Here is a 15,448-nt window from a genome sequence, read left to right on the forward strand (position 1 = left end):
GAAGCTTGTATATTTATTCAAATATATTGCGTATCCACTGACGACATTTTGTACAGACACGGTATGTATTAAAGATTGCCATTTGTAGATGTTAAAGGCTTGCTTCGAAGTTTGTCCTAAGACTGAATATCTTAGCCACACTCTTTCATTTGTGTGTATACGCACTGCGTATAGATTAAATATCTGCAACAAGCGCAGCAAGTGCGTATTCAGTTGATGAATGTGAATCAGACCGCTGCGTCGACGCGTCGTGTAGACTCAGCATAAAATGCTAACCACGCCGCGCAATCCAGCCGGGCTGACAATGAAATGAAGTGATCTCTAGGTCTTCTGACCAATTATCAAAATAAATAAGTTATACGCGGCTAACACAAAAAGCGCACGTTCCACAATCAGCGTCTTATCCAACGGAATTTTCCACGACTTTAGTATGACTCCTCAAGACCTGCCCGGCGCACTGCGTCGTCGCTTCCATGAATAAGCAGCGCCGGCTCGCCACGTCGGAGCTCAACGTGAGCGAAGTGTCCGGTGTCCTGAACTGCGCGCATTCGCCGGGGTTGACGGCGTCGCATGGTCCCGACGCGTCGCACAGCCTGACGTCATACAGGACCGCATCACCTGGACGGGCTGGCACCAGGTCCCACAATATTCGGGTCTCCATGGGCGACGATTTGTATTTATAGAAGGAGATGTTGCTCGGTGGGTCAGGAGCTGGGGAAAATGGAAGACGACACCGCGGATTGTAATCTGAGAAAAGATAGACGAACTGCCATGGTGACGTCACGACAGACAAGACGCATTCAAGTTTATCAGTGTGACGGTTAGCATCATGACGATGCGTAATACTGCGGCGTTTTTCATGTCTATGTGACAAACCCAACGTCTTTTGATTCACCTTGTATGTACCATAACTTTTACACTAAAAAGATTTAGGGCTTTTTTTGTTACGTGCCAAAATCACACATTGAATCTAATGGACGCAGAGACTTTGTCTGGGCGAGTTGGTGCGACATTTGCCAAATAGAAATGCACGAAGGACGAGACGAAAGACACATTAAGCACAGGACGAGCACTCGTTCTGTGGTTAATGCGTCTTTCGTCTCGTCCTTCGTGTTGTTCTATTTTGCTAAGGGACGCCGTAGTATGTGACTCCTGATGAAGCTTGAAGACTAGAGTTTCCTTAACATGCGATGAATTCTAAGTACACAGGTGTTCTTCCGTTTCATGACTATCTAGGAAGCAAACCTGGTTCTAGATATCAGCAGTAGCACACCCTAGAAACCAAGCTACAACGGCGGCTTCAGAACTGTATAAGTGTGCTGTAAAGATTGACATCATGACGATAAATACAATTAAAAACTAGGCTCCAACGTGATTGTTCGCTTCTTTTACACGCATAATAATACTGTTTTTCTCGTGTCAGTTAAACTCCACGTGGCATACCCAATGTTTTCCCTATCGGAAAAACTACCATGGTGGATACTGGAAAAGGTGGTGGATATGGTGGAAATAATGCTGGGTATGCTGTAAATCATGGTGTTATAGTGGACAGTGGTGGGTGGCAAGGTGTACGTTAGCTGGGTAAGGTGGAAAGGATGGTGGACGATGGTGGAGAGTAGCAGCAAAATACTGGGTAGGGGCAGGAGACAGCGCCCACTATGGCGCGAATGGTGGAAAGCAGCGAGGGAATGGTGGGTGAGGAAAATGATGGTGTACCATGCTGCACCATGCTGGAGAAGCTGCACCAAACACCGTCATTATACTCGAAAGCAGTGGCAACTATGATGAGTATAATGTGAAATATCATTGCAGTGCAAATGAACAGCATTTTGAGCGAGTTGGTAATGCCTAATGGAGCAATGTAAAACTCAATAGACAGGATATCGAACTTGTTTTGTATTTGTAATGCACCCCTTGTGAGCATGCATTTTTTTTATTTCTTACTGACTGACATAAAATAAATCTATATTTTTGTGGTGAGTGGTCGAGCCCCTCGAGCTTTCGTTTTCAATGTTACATTTGTTTGCAGTGCCTATTTTATTGATCGCGAAAAAATGCTCAAGAGTGTATTGCCTGATTATTCGTAAATTTTAATATGATTTTCTTGGCTGAGAATATTGATTCGAGCACGAAGAAAAAGCAAAATTAGTGATCACTGGATAGCAGTTAATTTTTGGACTTCCGTGGGATGTACCTACCCGAGACCACGCCTGTTGCGCTTTAACATTCGCGCTGAATTTGCTGCTCGCTCACATTTATGATAAGGCTGGAAGTAAACATCAACATCATGTGCGCTACGGATGTAAATGTTGAGAAAAAGGTCCGTGAAATGCATGCTGCAACCGAATCACCTCGCGTAAACAGATTGACAATGTACCAGGGGCGTAGCCAGAAATTTTTTTCGGGGGGGGGTTCATCCATACTTTATGTATGTTCGTGCGTGCGTTTGTATGTGTGCGTGCCTATATACGCAAGCAAAACTGAAAAATTTCAGGGGGGGTTTGAACCCCCCCAACCCCCCCCTTGGCTACGCCCCTGCAATGTACTGTATGCAAAAACAATTTGCGGCTTGAGCCGAGAACCTCATTTAGACGGGGGCAAGGTGCAAAGCACAGCCGTATACTTAGATTTTGGCGCACGTAAAGAGCCCCAAGTGGTCGAAATTTCCGGAGCCCCCATACTACGGCGTCTCTCAAAATCATATCGTGCTTTTGGGACGTCGTCAAACCCCAGCAGTTATTATCTGAGCCGAGCAGCTGCTTCCCAGCTCCCTCCTCCTCGCTGCGCTGGTAGCGGCTTACAACCTAGCCTCTGAGATTAATGTCTACTGCCGGTCTCTGAGGCCGTGTTCGCCATAGGCGCAGTCTCAATGGCGGCGGTGACGTCACGTCCGCCATCGTCGGAAGTGAAATTCGTTTAGGCCGTGGCCACTGGCGTCGCCGCTGTCGTCCTCCCAGATTTTTCTTTCCTGTCATGGCGGCGCGCTGCTTACAACGTGATCATGGCGTGGTGATTGTGTTTGTGCTGATGCGGTTGATTTTCGTGCGTGCCCGTGCTTTGTGGTTTATGTTGCGGTCATTGACTTAGGCGGAACATCTTGAATCAGTATGATGCGCGGTACACGGCACACTAAGTGAGCGGCAGGCGCCAGCTTCCCAAGTACGATTCCTTTGTTGGTGATCATCGTCGATGAAGAGTGCCGGAATAGTTTCTCGCAACGCGCGCTGTGGCATGGAGAATCGACGTGACAGTTCGTGCACATGGGAACTCACCATATTGCCTCTAGACCGACGGATGCCTGCAAACGGGGTGGTCAGCCAACGCCGACTCGTTACATCACCTGAAGACCGGCGGACGTCGCAACGTGTACGCTGCCAGCATGATTCTCTTGCGAAAGGTAGGTGGCTGTGAGTGCTACTCTGTGCACGTTATGCATTATTATTGCTGTATGCGTATTGCCAAGGGATATTGAATACGGTGGTGCTGAATGTCTTTGCAGTTGTGTTGAAGCTGCTCCCGCCCGACGTTTGTGAACAGCTTAATCGCTACTGTTACAAAGTGCTTGAATATGTGAGACGGGCGCACTACCCGCCGTAAAACTGAAAACATAGATCAAATTTTCGACAGCCTCTCGTCTTACACAGGTATTTAACAATCGTCACTGCACTTGTAATAACCAAACTAAAAAAATTATTGCTACTGCCACCGGGTTGTGCTGTGACTGGGAATCGGTGAGGCGCGATACGTTTCATTTGGCGATGCAATAAACAACACTGATTATGCTAGCACCCTTGTGCACTCATAAGTTTTTACGTCGGAAATAACGGGAATTTGTTCAGAATCCGCCCCTGAAGGACGATATAATGTGGTAGGTGGGCTTCCGGGGAAGGCGGAATGGGGCGGGGGTTCGGCACTGCGGCGCTAGCGTCAACTGGCCGGCTGCGTATCCCCGTTGGCTGGCCGCCGGCATCGTCCAATGTGGATTTCTTTTGCCGCTGCAACGTTTGAAAGTTTGGGCTGTGGTTTCGGTGTGTTTTTTTTTTCTCTTGCTCAACGCGGGCTAGCGAATCCCGCGTTCATTTTGCGAGGGTTAGGTTAATTGCCGCGAGAACTGACCCACTTGTGGTTATAATAAGATTTATTTCAAGGGCTACAATCAAGTGAACGCTGCCGACCTGTTGCGAGGGCAAGTAATTGTCCTCGCACGGAATGCCGGCACTATTTCGCTTACGGCAACTAGCGAATAAAATAATATAACAGCCGGTAGTACCTCACCAGCTGTAGTGATTTGTAGTGCAATTTTACTGTATTAATTCAAAAGTCACTTAGTCGTAAGTTCAGCAGACACGTATAAACTGCGCGAAGACGAGCGAAGCGCAGAGAACACACACACCGTGCGCTTCGTGTGTGTCTGTTTATTTCTGTGTTCTAACGTGTTGTCTTCGCCCAGTTTAAAAGTGTCTGCTGTATCTATGAACCAACTAGCCCAACAACATGCCATACTTGCAACAAGCACTCACTATAGTACTATTTATTTGATTGAAAGGAGCAGTGTAAGACACATCAATATATTGATTATAAACAAATCATTTATATTTTTTAATGATGCTTTTTAAATATTTTTCAGGTTGCTTGGAGAAATGTATCTCTTTGTAGCCGCTTCAATTATAGCCACCGAGGAACTACCGTGATGTCGTGGTGAGGGTTTTCTACAAGGGTTTTCTGCAGAAGCTGCTCGTCGAGGCAAAGGAGTAAGCATAACGCCAAGAAATGTAGAAAAGGGAATAAACTTATTCACTGAGCCAGTGTGTTTTTTGCTTAGTGCAAACATGGTATTATTGTGCCTGTTTTGCCTGATAACACATTTGGAACCAAAGCTGAGTTACCAATCTGTGGTTAACCTGTATGCCTTGTGTAACAAATATGTTTTGAAATATAACTGAAATAGCATTGAAAGAGAAATAGTTCATTGACAAATATGCCCGCCATCTCCATACCTGCTGCGTACCTTGTACACAGCATAATTTTTAGCCACCAAGGCTACCGTCCACCATCTGCCCACCTAAATTACTGTCCACTATCCACCCACCTTGTCCACCATCCACCACCGTCCACTATCCACCCACCACTGTCCACCATCCACCACCGTCCACTATCCACCCACCATCCACCACCGTCCACCATCCACCCACTACATTAATCCACTATAATGGTGGATGGTGGTTTCCACCATGTCCACCATTTGACTTTTTCCAATAGGGTTCGTTTTCCTTGTATCGACAATATTCTCTCCACTTTCACCGCACCAGTGTAAACGTATGAAATGTAGGAAACTCACTGAAAACATCGGTATTTTAAAGCTATTCTACATTTTTTTTTATGTTACTGACGCCGAGCACAGGATAAATGCGAGCTGTTGGCACTACAGAAACCGCAACAGTTGGTTCCCTAGTGCGAGTGGGTCGTGGTTGAAAAAAACTGCGCAGATGTGTCCGTAACGAGATTAAACTAGTAAAGCTGCAGAGGATGGCGAATCGCGTCGTAGGCACAATACAGCAGCGTGAGCCATTTCCTGTTTCCGACGTATGCCCGTTGGAAAGCACGATAGCAAGGCGACACATGTGCCCGTACAAGGCTTTTTTCCTCTCCTTTTGCGCGCAATGCGGTCGCACGTGCTGCTAGGAATTACTAAGCCAACATCTGCTCATTCGATGCGTAACTTTTATTATTTTCAAAGTGCATCTAGCAGCTGAGCGCTGCAGAGTAGGAATATTAATAAATTTGTTAATGAAAACCTCAGCACACCATGTGAAGTAATAAACAAACACGAGGGACCGGTGTTTAGAAGGCCTCTACGCTAGAAATGTCCGTAAAGCAAATTATAGCTGGTCTTGGCAACGTAAACATATCATTTGCCAGAGGAAGTAGTTGATGCACATACACCGCAATTTTTCGTTCATCTTGTAAATAAAGTATATTTTAGTTCTTCTACCTAAAGAGACAGCCTGCACTTTAAACCATATTACACCCATATATGCGGTTTTTTTGTGTCTTAACTCACACCCATACACCCAACGGAAAGGCTGCAGCAAGCAGGATTACACCCTTTTCATGAGTAAACTTCACGGACTTATACACTTTATGCGTTAATTTTAAAGGGTGTAGTATGATAACTACACCATTGTGGTAAAAGTGGAATGAGGTCTTCAAGCAAACATACCCCCTAACACCCTTTCATAAATATAAACAAAGCACCCCCCCCCCTTTCCTCCCTTCCTTCTGAAGCACTATAAAGCAAATCCCATAGCTATAGTTCTTCCAGGGCAGAACTATAGCTATAATTCACCATCAACCCTTGGAAAATACCAGAGGCACCTGTTACGCCCTTTCCCTGGGGTGTATGGGTGTGAGTTACAGACGCCAAAAAAACATCTATATGGGTGTAATACGGTTTAAAGTGTACATACTGGAGGTAATATGCCAATTCTCTTGTGCGTTTTGTGTCGACATCTGAACGTTTAGTTGATATCATGTAAGCTTGCAATGTACTGAAGCACACTGTATGTCTGGTGCGCCACTGTTCTATTGTTGCATTGCGCACTATTTTTATTCAACTGTTGTACTAACTTAGAAACAAATGCTAGACTTAACAAATCATATAAATTTAAGATTCCAAGTAGCAGTTTTCAAGCCTGTCTACAAGTTTCTGCCTTTCCAGTATTTCTACTTCACAATCCGATAATGTACTTTGGCAGATCTCCGATATTTTATTTTTACACACACTCTCCCAGTATATTTCAATATGCTGTTTTTAGCTTTCAAAACAGGTTAAATACAAATAAGAGCTACGTAGCATTTATAAAGGCAATTAAGTAACCATAGTGTTAGTATAGTTTGCCACACATACCTACAGAAAAAAAAAGACTATATTGCTTGCATAGGTACAACTTAAAGTACATTGTATTGGTAATCGTTTATAAATATTGGTACTAACATCTGCATTTATTGCAGGTGAGAACGAGCGAAAACACACGCGAACAAACGACAAAAAGCTTGAAAACGCTGGCGTAGCTCAGGACCTTGTTGCTTGTGCTATCATATGCATATTTTGTAAACGTACATCGCTCTTTGTGATGATCTTATAACGCCTATATTCGTATCCGATGATATCTAGCAGCGCTTATAGGCAAATGAACGTTCTTTACATACCGTATCCCGGGAAGAAGATCGGCAGCCGTATTCCATCGGAAGAGCTCGTAGAACTGCTCCGGCGTGGAAAATTGAGCACGTGCACTGTGACAGTAACGTTCGTGCACGGTTCAACGCCACCACACGTCAGATGCGTAACATCGGGCCTCAGGATCGTGCCGTTGGAGCAGAGTCCAGCTCTGCGCTCTCCGTCCCCATCGTCGTCACCACTGGCGGCTATGGCGCTAACTTGGACCCAATATTCGTCGACGATGCCTTCAGGCTTCTCCCAGGCCACGGTAAATGTTCCATTTTCGGCCGACACCAATGTGAGGTTGACTACTTCAGGAGGCTCTGCGTTTGTGGAAAAGGCATGAGTTTCTGTCCTTTATTCAAGTGATCTCTAATAAACGTGACGCCGAATGAACACGAAAGAACAATGAGCAAATCTGAACCGGAATCTGCGAACCATTTTAACAAATGTGCAAGTGGAAATGCGATGTGCATCATTCGTTTGTCCCTTAGAATAACTGATAGCTGAGCTTGTTCATACGTGTATGCACGGACACAAGAGAGAAATCAAGAGAAAAGGCGGCGTTGGTAGTGTCTTGAATTCTCTGTTGGATCCGTGTTTGTAAGCCCTGTCTTTTAACGTGAATCGTTTGTGGCGTTTTTTCTTTGTCGGGACATGCTACGTAATTGAGTTGCGTGCTGTACACCTGTGTCCTAGTTATTTGTCAGTCCAACGAAGGAATGCAAAGGTTTGCCAGGTTCGCGAAACGTTTTGCCGAAGTCGTAGCTACGGGGAAGAAATTTCTTTGAGCTTATGCTCTTTCCTCGGTCGGGCTTTTTGACATTGTTATAACTTATCAAAGCCAAATGTCATACACTACTTTACCTGAATAAGTAGAAAAAAATAATCTGTACGTAAAGGCAATACAAAATAATTGTAATGTGTGCAAGATTTTGTAAATCAATAAAGTAAAGAGCATGAGGAATGAGAAATGCACCTAGAGAGGCCAAGTTGGGTCCGTTCCCTTATAGTATAAAACACGAAAAAGCAACTTACTGTGATCCCTGTTGTCCTGAAATGATAGAAAAAAAATGCGCAACTATTACACACAAGATCACCACAGACAAGATGAACTGCGACTAGCAATAGTAGATACAGTCAATGATGCCAGAACACATATTGTAAACTTAAAAAGCGAACGACGTACAATACACTTTTCCCAAAGCAAGCTTAAACAAAACTTTGTATTATTGTAGAAGGGCACACATCTTGGCTGGCTCTTTCATAATTTGAGCAAAGATTAAAAAAAAGAAAGAAACGACAGCGCCCTGGCCGCCGTGGTCTTTTCGATGTTGTCATTCAGCGCTATTTCTTCAGAAATTTATTTAATCGTTTCATATAATCACTAAAGAAATCACGCTTATTACTATGTTAATTCCCGCATCAACTGAACTGAAAACAAATGTTCAGCCTCATAATACGGATGCGGTACAAGAGGGGCTTAGACTCAAATACTACATTAAAGCCTGGCTACAAAACACAAAACGAAGTTCATTGTACTAGTTAAAAGCGTTAAATGCATGATGAACTTCCTTGGCTGCTTGTCACACATCAGTTTGGAAAAGATGTTATAATGAAAACAAGAAAACTTACCCACGAGACTCCGGCGAACAGCACCACTATGAGAATGATGAGGATAATGAGAACTGGCAAACCAATCTTCAGGGCGATTGATGACGGTGTGCATCCTCGCCTCATGTACGGCTGCTGCGGTGACAACATGACCAGTCTTCGCACCTCCTTTCGAAAGCGCAGTCGGTGCTCAAAACAACACGAGCTCTGAATCCCTACAGCGGCACGGGGAGGCTGATTTGAAGAGCTGCGCTATCTGAAACCGCTGACATCCACAACACGTGCCAACAAAGCCCCCTGCATTGCACGGAACTTCCAGACTGCGCCCTCTCACCGGGAAGCCCGGCGCAGATATGACGCCGCTACTCCACGCCTCTTCAACGTCATGTCAACTCCACGCCCCAGACGAGCTTGCGCACTTAACAGGTGTATTCGGGAGAGCTTGGTGAAACCGTGTGGCGTCTCTTCTTTTTGCCGGTGCGTCAGTGCGTGTTTACAGCACGACGAGCAACCCGAGTATCATGAACGTCAGGATATTTCATTCATTTAACGCCTTGCAGTGCGTTAACGATACTACCCTGACCATACTAACCCTGAAAGGAAAATCCCACTTTGATATAAATTGCGTCGGTTTGCTTCATACATTCAGGTACCGTCAGTAATCTGTATTACTTGACGCAGTCTGGCCGCAGTTACTTTTGCTCCATAAGACGTCATTTATCTAACTAATCTGCATTACTCGAGACTGCCTATAAAGGTGAAAAAGGAAGACACGTGTCGGAGACTAAGCGCAGCAAAAAAAAGGAACTACACGTAAAAAAAGATTAAGGGAAAACGCAACGCATCATCGTATTTGGCCTCCAGTTAGTTGGCGACTGCGGGCAGTCGGAAGTGCCCCCTGCCTAAGCGAGCGGCCGTGAAGCCACGGTAACATGCGCACCGCTGAGAGAAGGGGAGAGCGAAGCGGAACGCGCAATACCGCTGAGGCCTTGCCTTGCCAGGCAACAGAGGAAAGTCACATTTGTCCGCTTTCGGTTTCGTTTTCTCTCTCTCTCTCTCTTTTACAGAGACCCCATTGTTCGCTTCACGCCAGACTATATACCGCTCACCATTTCACCAGTGCCACGTGCGTCAACGTGCCCTTACCGTGCAAATCACTCAGACATGTGGAGAGAGTGGATTCAAAGGCGCAATACAGCAGGGACCTCACCTAGCCAGGCGCAGAGGAAAGTGGGCATCCCATTTGTCCGCTTTCGCTTTCGTTTTTTTTTCTCTCTCTCTCTCTCTTTTACAGAGACCCAAGAGCCATTATCCGTTTCATGCGAGACTATACACCGCTCACCATTTCACCAGTGCCACCTATGTACGTCACCGTGCACGCGTTATACGTTCATTCTTTTGTCACACGACCGGCGCATCCCAACATCCTGTCGCTGTTGCTGGTTCTATTGAGTGCTGCAGGCTCAAAAAGTAAAGAGCGATAAGCCGAGAGAGAAAGAGAGTTTGAATTCTATTTGATATCACAAAAGGGGACCAGCTGGAAAGCTGTAGTAAAGAAGCGTTGTGCGGACGTGAGCGATGTATTATGCTCCGTACTCATCCCACAAAAGAGAGCGTCTGCGGGAGTAGGCCGCTTGATATGGGTCAGTATACATATATAGAGGGTTTCGAAAGCGCAGAGATCAGAAGGGCACAGCTGCGTAGCCGACTGAAACAGAAACGCTTTCAGCTGCAATAAACCTTTTTTAACGCATTAGTGGGAGCCACGACACTGAACTGAAGGGATTTAATGTCTGGCGTGTGTTGATTCACTTCGACTTGATTGATGCACCTAATTATCTCTAAACGCTTATTGTAATCTTTCAACACTGGCAGTCATCGTAGGCAGCGTTGAGAGTAGTGTAGTCACAGCCTATTAAATTTTTGTAGCTTCTTTCTAGCCTTAGAGTTTTGAAAAATGAATTATATTCTGTTGATTCTACAGGATGCTGGACGTCGGGAGAATATTTTATTTGTACACAACCTTATTCACCAAGGGTACGTATTTCAAATAGTTAGAGAAACATGTGAGACGCAGTGGCTCAGTCTGTTGCTGCTGAGCTTGAGGATGGTCCTCGTTCGTGGCATGTGCATATTAATGGGCGTTAAACGAGGACACAGAGAAAACACGATAAATGCGAAGACACCACCATTCCCCTTTTACGCCGCTGTTTTCGTTTTGACGGGCATCGCCAGACATGGCAACACTTCTTCTAGTGCAAGTTAACGCGGCTTTGTAAACGTGACTTTTTGCGTGTTAAAAGACCAGACGCAGAGAGCGCATTGGTTCTCTGCGTCTTTCTCTCTGCCTGTATTATTTTAGCTCCGAAGAAGTCATGTTTACAAGATCGCCAAACGCCTTGAGTAGACTTGATCTACATCTCACAGAATAATTATTATTGGCAGCCTGGGCTTCACAGCTCATTAGCCCAGAAAATCCCACGAGTATCTCTTCAACACTTGATGGACACTAACTTATGGGCTCTGTGTCATTACGGTGCACTGTGGAAGTGAGTTCTGAATCATCGGGAACCATGCTTTCTTTCGTTGTCCCTCACTCCACCCCACCCCGTACCCATCCCTACGTGCAAGATCGAAAACAGGACTCATTCACCACTCTGCCTTTCTTCCCTTAGCTGTTCCATGCAAGCGCGCTCATCCACTTTTATTTATGCGTACCTGGAATCACACCAGGTAGTCAATATAAGTGTAGAACACGATGTGGTTCAAATATTGTCGAAACGCCCAGAATTCAGGTGGACAAAAACAGATCGGAAGCGAATAGTATAATGTCGGTCACTTATCACAGAGGTTAGAAATTCGTCTTTTTGCCTTGCTTAAATGTCGACGTATCGTCCTCGCCTTTAACGCGATATATTCGTGGCAACATTGTCATCCATTTAAGGCGGGGTGAGGCTTCATTCGGCACAAAAAAAAAAATCGATTTTGAGATTTCTTTATCTTTAGTAAAATTATCACATTTGGGTACTCACGGATTTAAAAAATAATTTCGACACGTTAACAAGAAATGTGAGTGTACCTTTACGCGGTGTCTGCGTTTTTCTCAAAATAGCCTTCTTGGAGGTGTGTGTGCCTTTCTTCTAGGAACTATATGGCGTAAGCAAACAAAAAATTATGTGATGTAATAATTGGCGGCATTTACATAATTGGAACTAGAATAAGCACCATAGGTGCATTTTTATTCTTTTTGTATATAAAAAGCGTTCATAAGTGTCAATTTTCATACATCGACAAACGTAATAACATAACAGATGTAGTGTTTGTTCGACGCTCACAATTTTAGTTCGACTCCTGTAAAGCGTTATTAGCTATATTTGTACAAAACTGTAATGCTCTGCAGATAGCAGATCTAAACAAAAAAGTTCACATCTAGAAAAACTAAAACAAATAGAAACACTAAACACAATTTAAAACTAATTTTGAGCTCCAATGCAACTGCGTCTATGTTTAAAATTTCTTGCAAATGTTATAGCCACAACTTTTATTACTACTGCTGTACAGCAAAATTTTGAAACTCATTTTCAAACTCTCAGCCCACCTTAAGCAACGAAAGTGCTGCTACGAATTACTAAGGATACCGGACTTATTGACCGTCTGTCGCAACCATTAGACAAGCGCTTGTACTGTGGCGTGTGTGTGTCCTTTGTCCTCTACCTAATGTGCGCTCTACAGTCAACTTCAATAACGTTGGCGGCAACAATAGCGATCATTCTCTCTTCCTCTCTAACTTTCACTCTCCTTTCCCTGCGCAGGGTAGCCAACCGGATTCACCCTGCCTTCCTTCTTTCCTTCTCCTCCTGATTCCTCTAGCAGCGTCGACTCAATGTGAACATTTTAGAAATAACTTCTGAAAAAATTTTTCTACGATATTTTTGAGATCCAAAAAATGTAAAACATCCGAGGACTGCAATGTTCCTGGAATTTCTGTTGTCAATTCCCATGCAAAAGCCTATCTCTATCAGCGAGAAAACGTAGCGCTATAGCGGGACGACGATCGCTACAATTTATTCTCAGTACACCGTATGGCGGTGGCAGTTTCTTTGGAATGTCACTGTTCGATTTTTCCCAGATGTCGACAACATGCTGGATTGCGTTTGCCAGATCGTTTTTGTAAGAAAAAACATTTTTTTCGCGCATAAAATATCTAACGCACGTTGTGGTCGTACTAAATGTAGGCGCGTACGCACTGCGCTAAATCGCCTAGCCTGTGCACTTTACTTCACCCCCCCCCCCGCACACACACACATATATATATATATATATATATATATATATATGTGTGTGTGTGTGTGTGTGTATTTTTTTTTTTTCAGTTGATCGTGTGACGGGGTGCCGCAATAAGCTCCGTTGTAAAATTTCTGGAAGCGGTTGAAACACAGTGAATGTGAAGAGTGGCATGTAGCTTGAACTGCACGAAAGCACAATACCCAATGCTCCAATAGCCGCCATCTGTTCATCTGCCATTCGCTGAACGCCGCTATCGCTCGGAAGTGGTCGGTGTTCGAAGTACACCTGTCAATGGACGAGGAGTTATTTAGTTTCACTGAACTCACCTGACAACATCGCAGCAGCTTTCATGATAAAGCGGCTGCAGCTTGGGTGGAGCATGAGGTTCAAAGACCGGCCTTTGCGTTTGTGTATTGAATTGCAGGCACAATAAAAAAAAACAATAAAACAAAAAGAGCCTGTAGATGTTGGGAAAAATTCCCCAGCTTTCTTGCCCTAGAAGTCCTCTTTTTCATATCAATGCACTTGAAGACCTCGTTAGCAGTGATATTGATTTTCAGGACTTACACAACGGGCTGTAATCCAATGAAAGTGTCGGATTGATCCCATACACCATTGATGAAAGCATACTTGTTATGATATACCATATGTTGTCTTGTTTCTCCTACGGAATATCTAATTACACAGTCTCATCTAAGGGAACCTATCCGAACCGAAAGAGAAGTAACTTGCGAATAAATATCATAGGTAATAATACAGTATTCAACGATGCACTGAGAGGTAACTACTCAATATGCCCGCTTGAAGCATTGCTAACGCCACACCCCGGAAACTGGCATGCGCGCCGCGCCCCTGTAGCTTTTCAGCTGATTACCCACTACAAACCTTGTCGGTTTCCACGCAGGCCGAGGAAGTGTATCTCGCACTTTCCTGGGTACGCAGCAAGGCGCCGTCTTTTAGCAGCGAAGCTGTTTAGCAAATCATTCCTTGTGAGCCCATCCAGAAAACTACCATCATCATAAACGGGATTGTGCCACAGAAATTGGGTAAACCCCACTACTCACAACTGGTGCACTGAAAAAGAAGAAGGTAGCAGTTAGCCCAACAAATGGCTGCGAAGCGACGGCGGCGAGCCGAAGACCACGAGTACGTATAACGAGAGAATACCAGGACCGGAAAGGCAACAGCGACTGCGAGAAGATCCCGAAGCGATGGGAGGCCAACGCCAACGACGACGTGGCCGCAGATCTATTATCGCAGATCTATAAGCGCGAGTTCCTGTATCTGGATTTCGGACAACCGTGTCGTCTCTGACTGTTTGTGGTTTAACTCGAACCTCTCTGCGCTCAGAATCAACGTAGAAACAACCTAGCATCACCTAGCTAATGCAAAACAACAAACTAGTAGTAACCTAGAACTTGCACCACCTAGCTAAGGCCCAGAAACAACCCAGAAGCAACCAAATTATTCTTCAGAATCGTCCAGGTTCGCTGTTTCAAGCCTTGTACGGCTTAGTGCAAGCTTCGCAATGTAAAAAAACAAAACAAAACAATACGCAATAGCTATGCTCACACCATCATCTCCTCACCGACCATTTCGAAAATCATTTCGAAAATGGTGTGGGCATGTTTGGTCATCGCAAGCAGAATACATGGTGGAGAAATGAACACAGGACAACAAAACGACGGGGCGAGTGTCGGTTTTCGGTGGAAATCCGTACACATATCTCTAAATGCAGGACATTGCAAGCGACAATGCCTGTGCCTTGGACCACAGCTGCGACTTTTCCTCGAGAGCCCACAAAAAAGCTATCTAGACCCATGAGAGAGAGCGCCCGTATTGGCACCTTTTCACCAGGTGTCCTATAGTGCGATTCCACATTGTACACTGTGTACCATCACACTTGCGGTACGCCACCACCATGTGGATTTTACCGCAGGGTTTTACTGCACTTCAGATCATTGTCGCCCGCTCAAAACCGTTGTTGGCACAAGAAATATGAGTTAGCTCCCGCAAACGCAAGCTTTTCAAAATTAAAATCCTGTCTTGATATCACAGCGACAGGTATTAGCATTAATAACAATATAAGCCATTAACAAGTACTAAAAGGCATACAAACAATATGTGTTGATGGTTCTAATGAAGAATTCCTCTTGAGAAAACGTTCTACACAAATATTGTGTGTAACATATAACCGTATACTGCAAACGCAGCGCAGGTAATAAGACAACGGTAAAGTATCAATCCGGGCCACCCCTTCAGTGAATGCATCGGATGTGGTCTACCTGCACCTGGAACTTAGTAGTATTTTTACAATCCGCTGTGGCA

At 44.7% G+C, this 15,448-nt stretch overlaps 1 protein-coding gene across 1 annotated transcript; it reads right to left on the reverse strand.

The window, feature by feature from the left end:
- LOC119401791 (uncharacterized) lies at positions 1–9,186 on the reverse strand. The gene is made up of 3 exons (XM_049418140.1): positions 8,855–9,186; positions 7,210–7,542; positions 1–711 (listed from the first exon to the last, which is right to left on the reverse strand). The coding sequence occupies exons 1-3, from the start codon at positions 8,946–8,948 to the stop codon at positions 401–403; spliced, it is 738 nt and encodes a 245-aa protein (XP_049274097.1). The 5' UTR covers positions 8,949–9,186; the 3' UTR covers positions 1–400.
- Positions 9,187–15,448: the final 6,262 nt, after the last annotated feature.

The sequence above is a fragment of the Rhipicephalus sanguineus genome, chromosome 8, assembly GCF_013339695.2.
Source record: "Rhipicephalus sanguineus isolate Rsan-2018 chromosome 8, BIME_Rsan_1.4, whole genome shotgun sequence".
Lineage (NCBI taxonomy): Eukaryota > Metazoa > Arthropoda > Arachnida > Ixodida > Ixodidae > Rhipicephalus > Rhipicephalus sanguineus.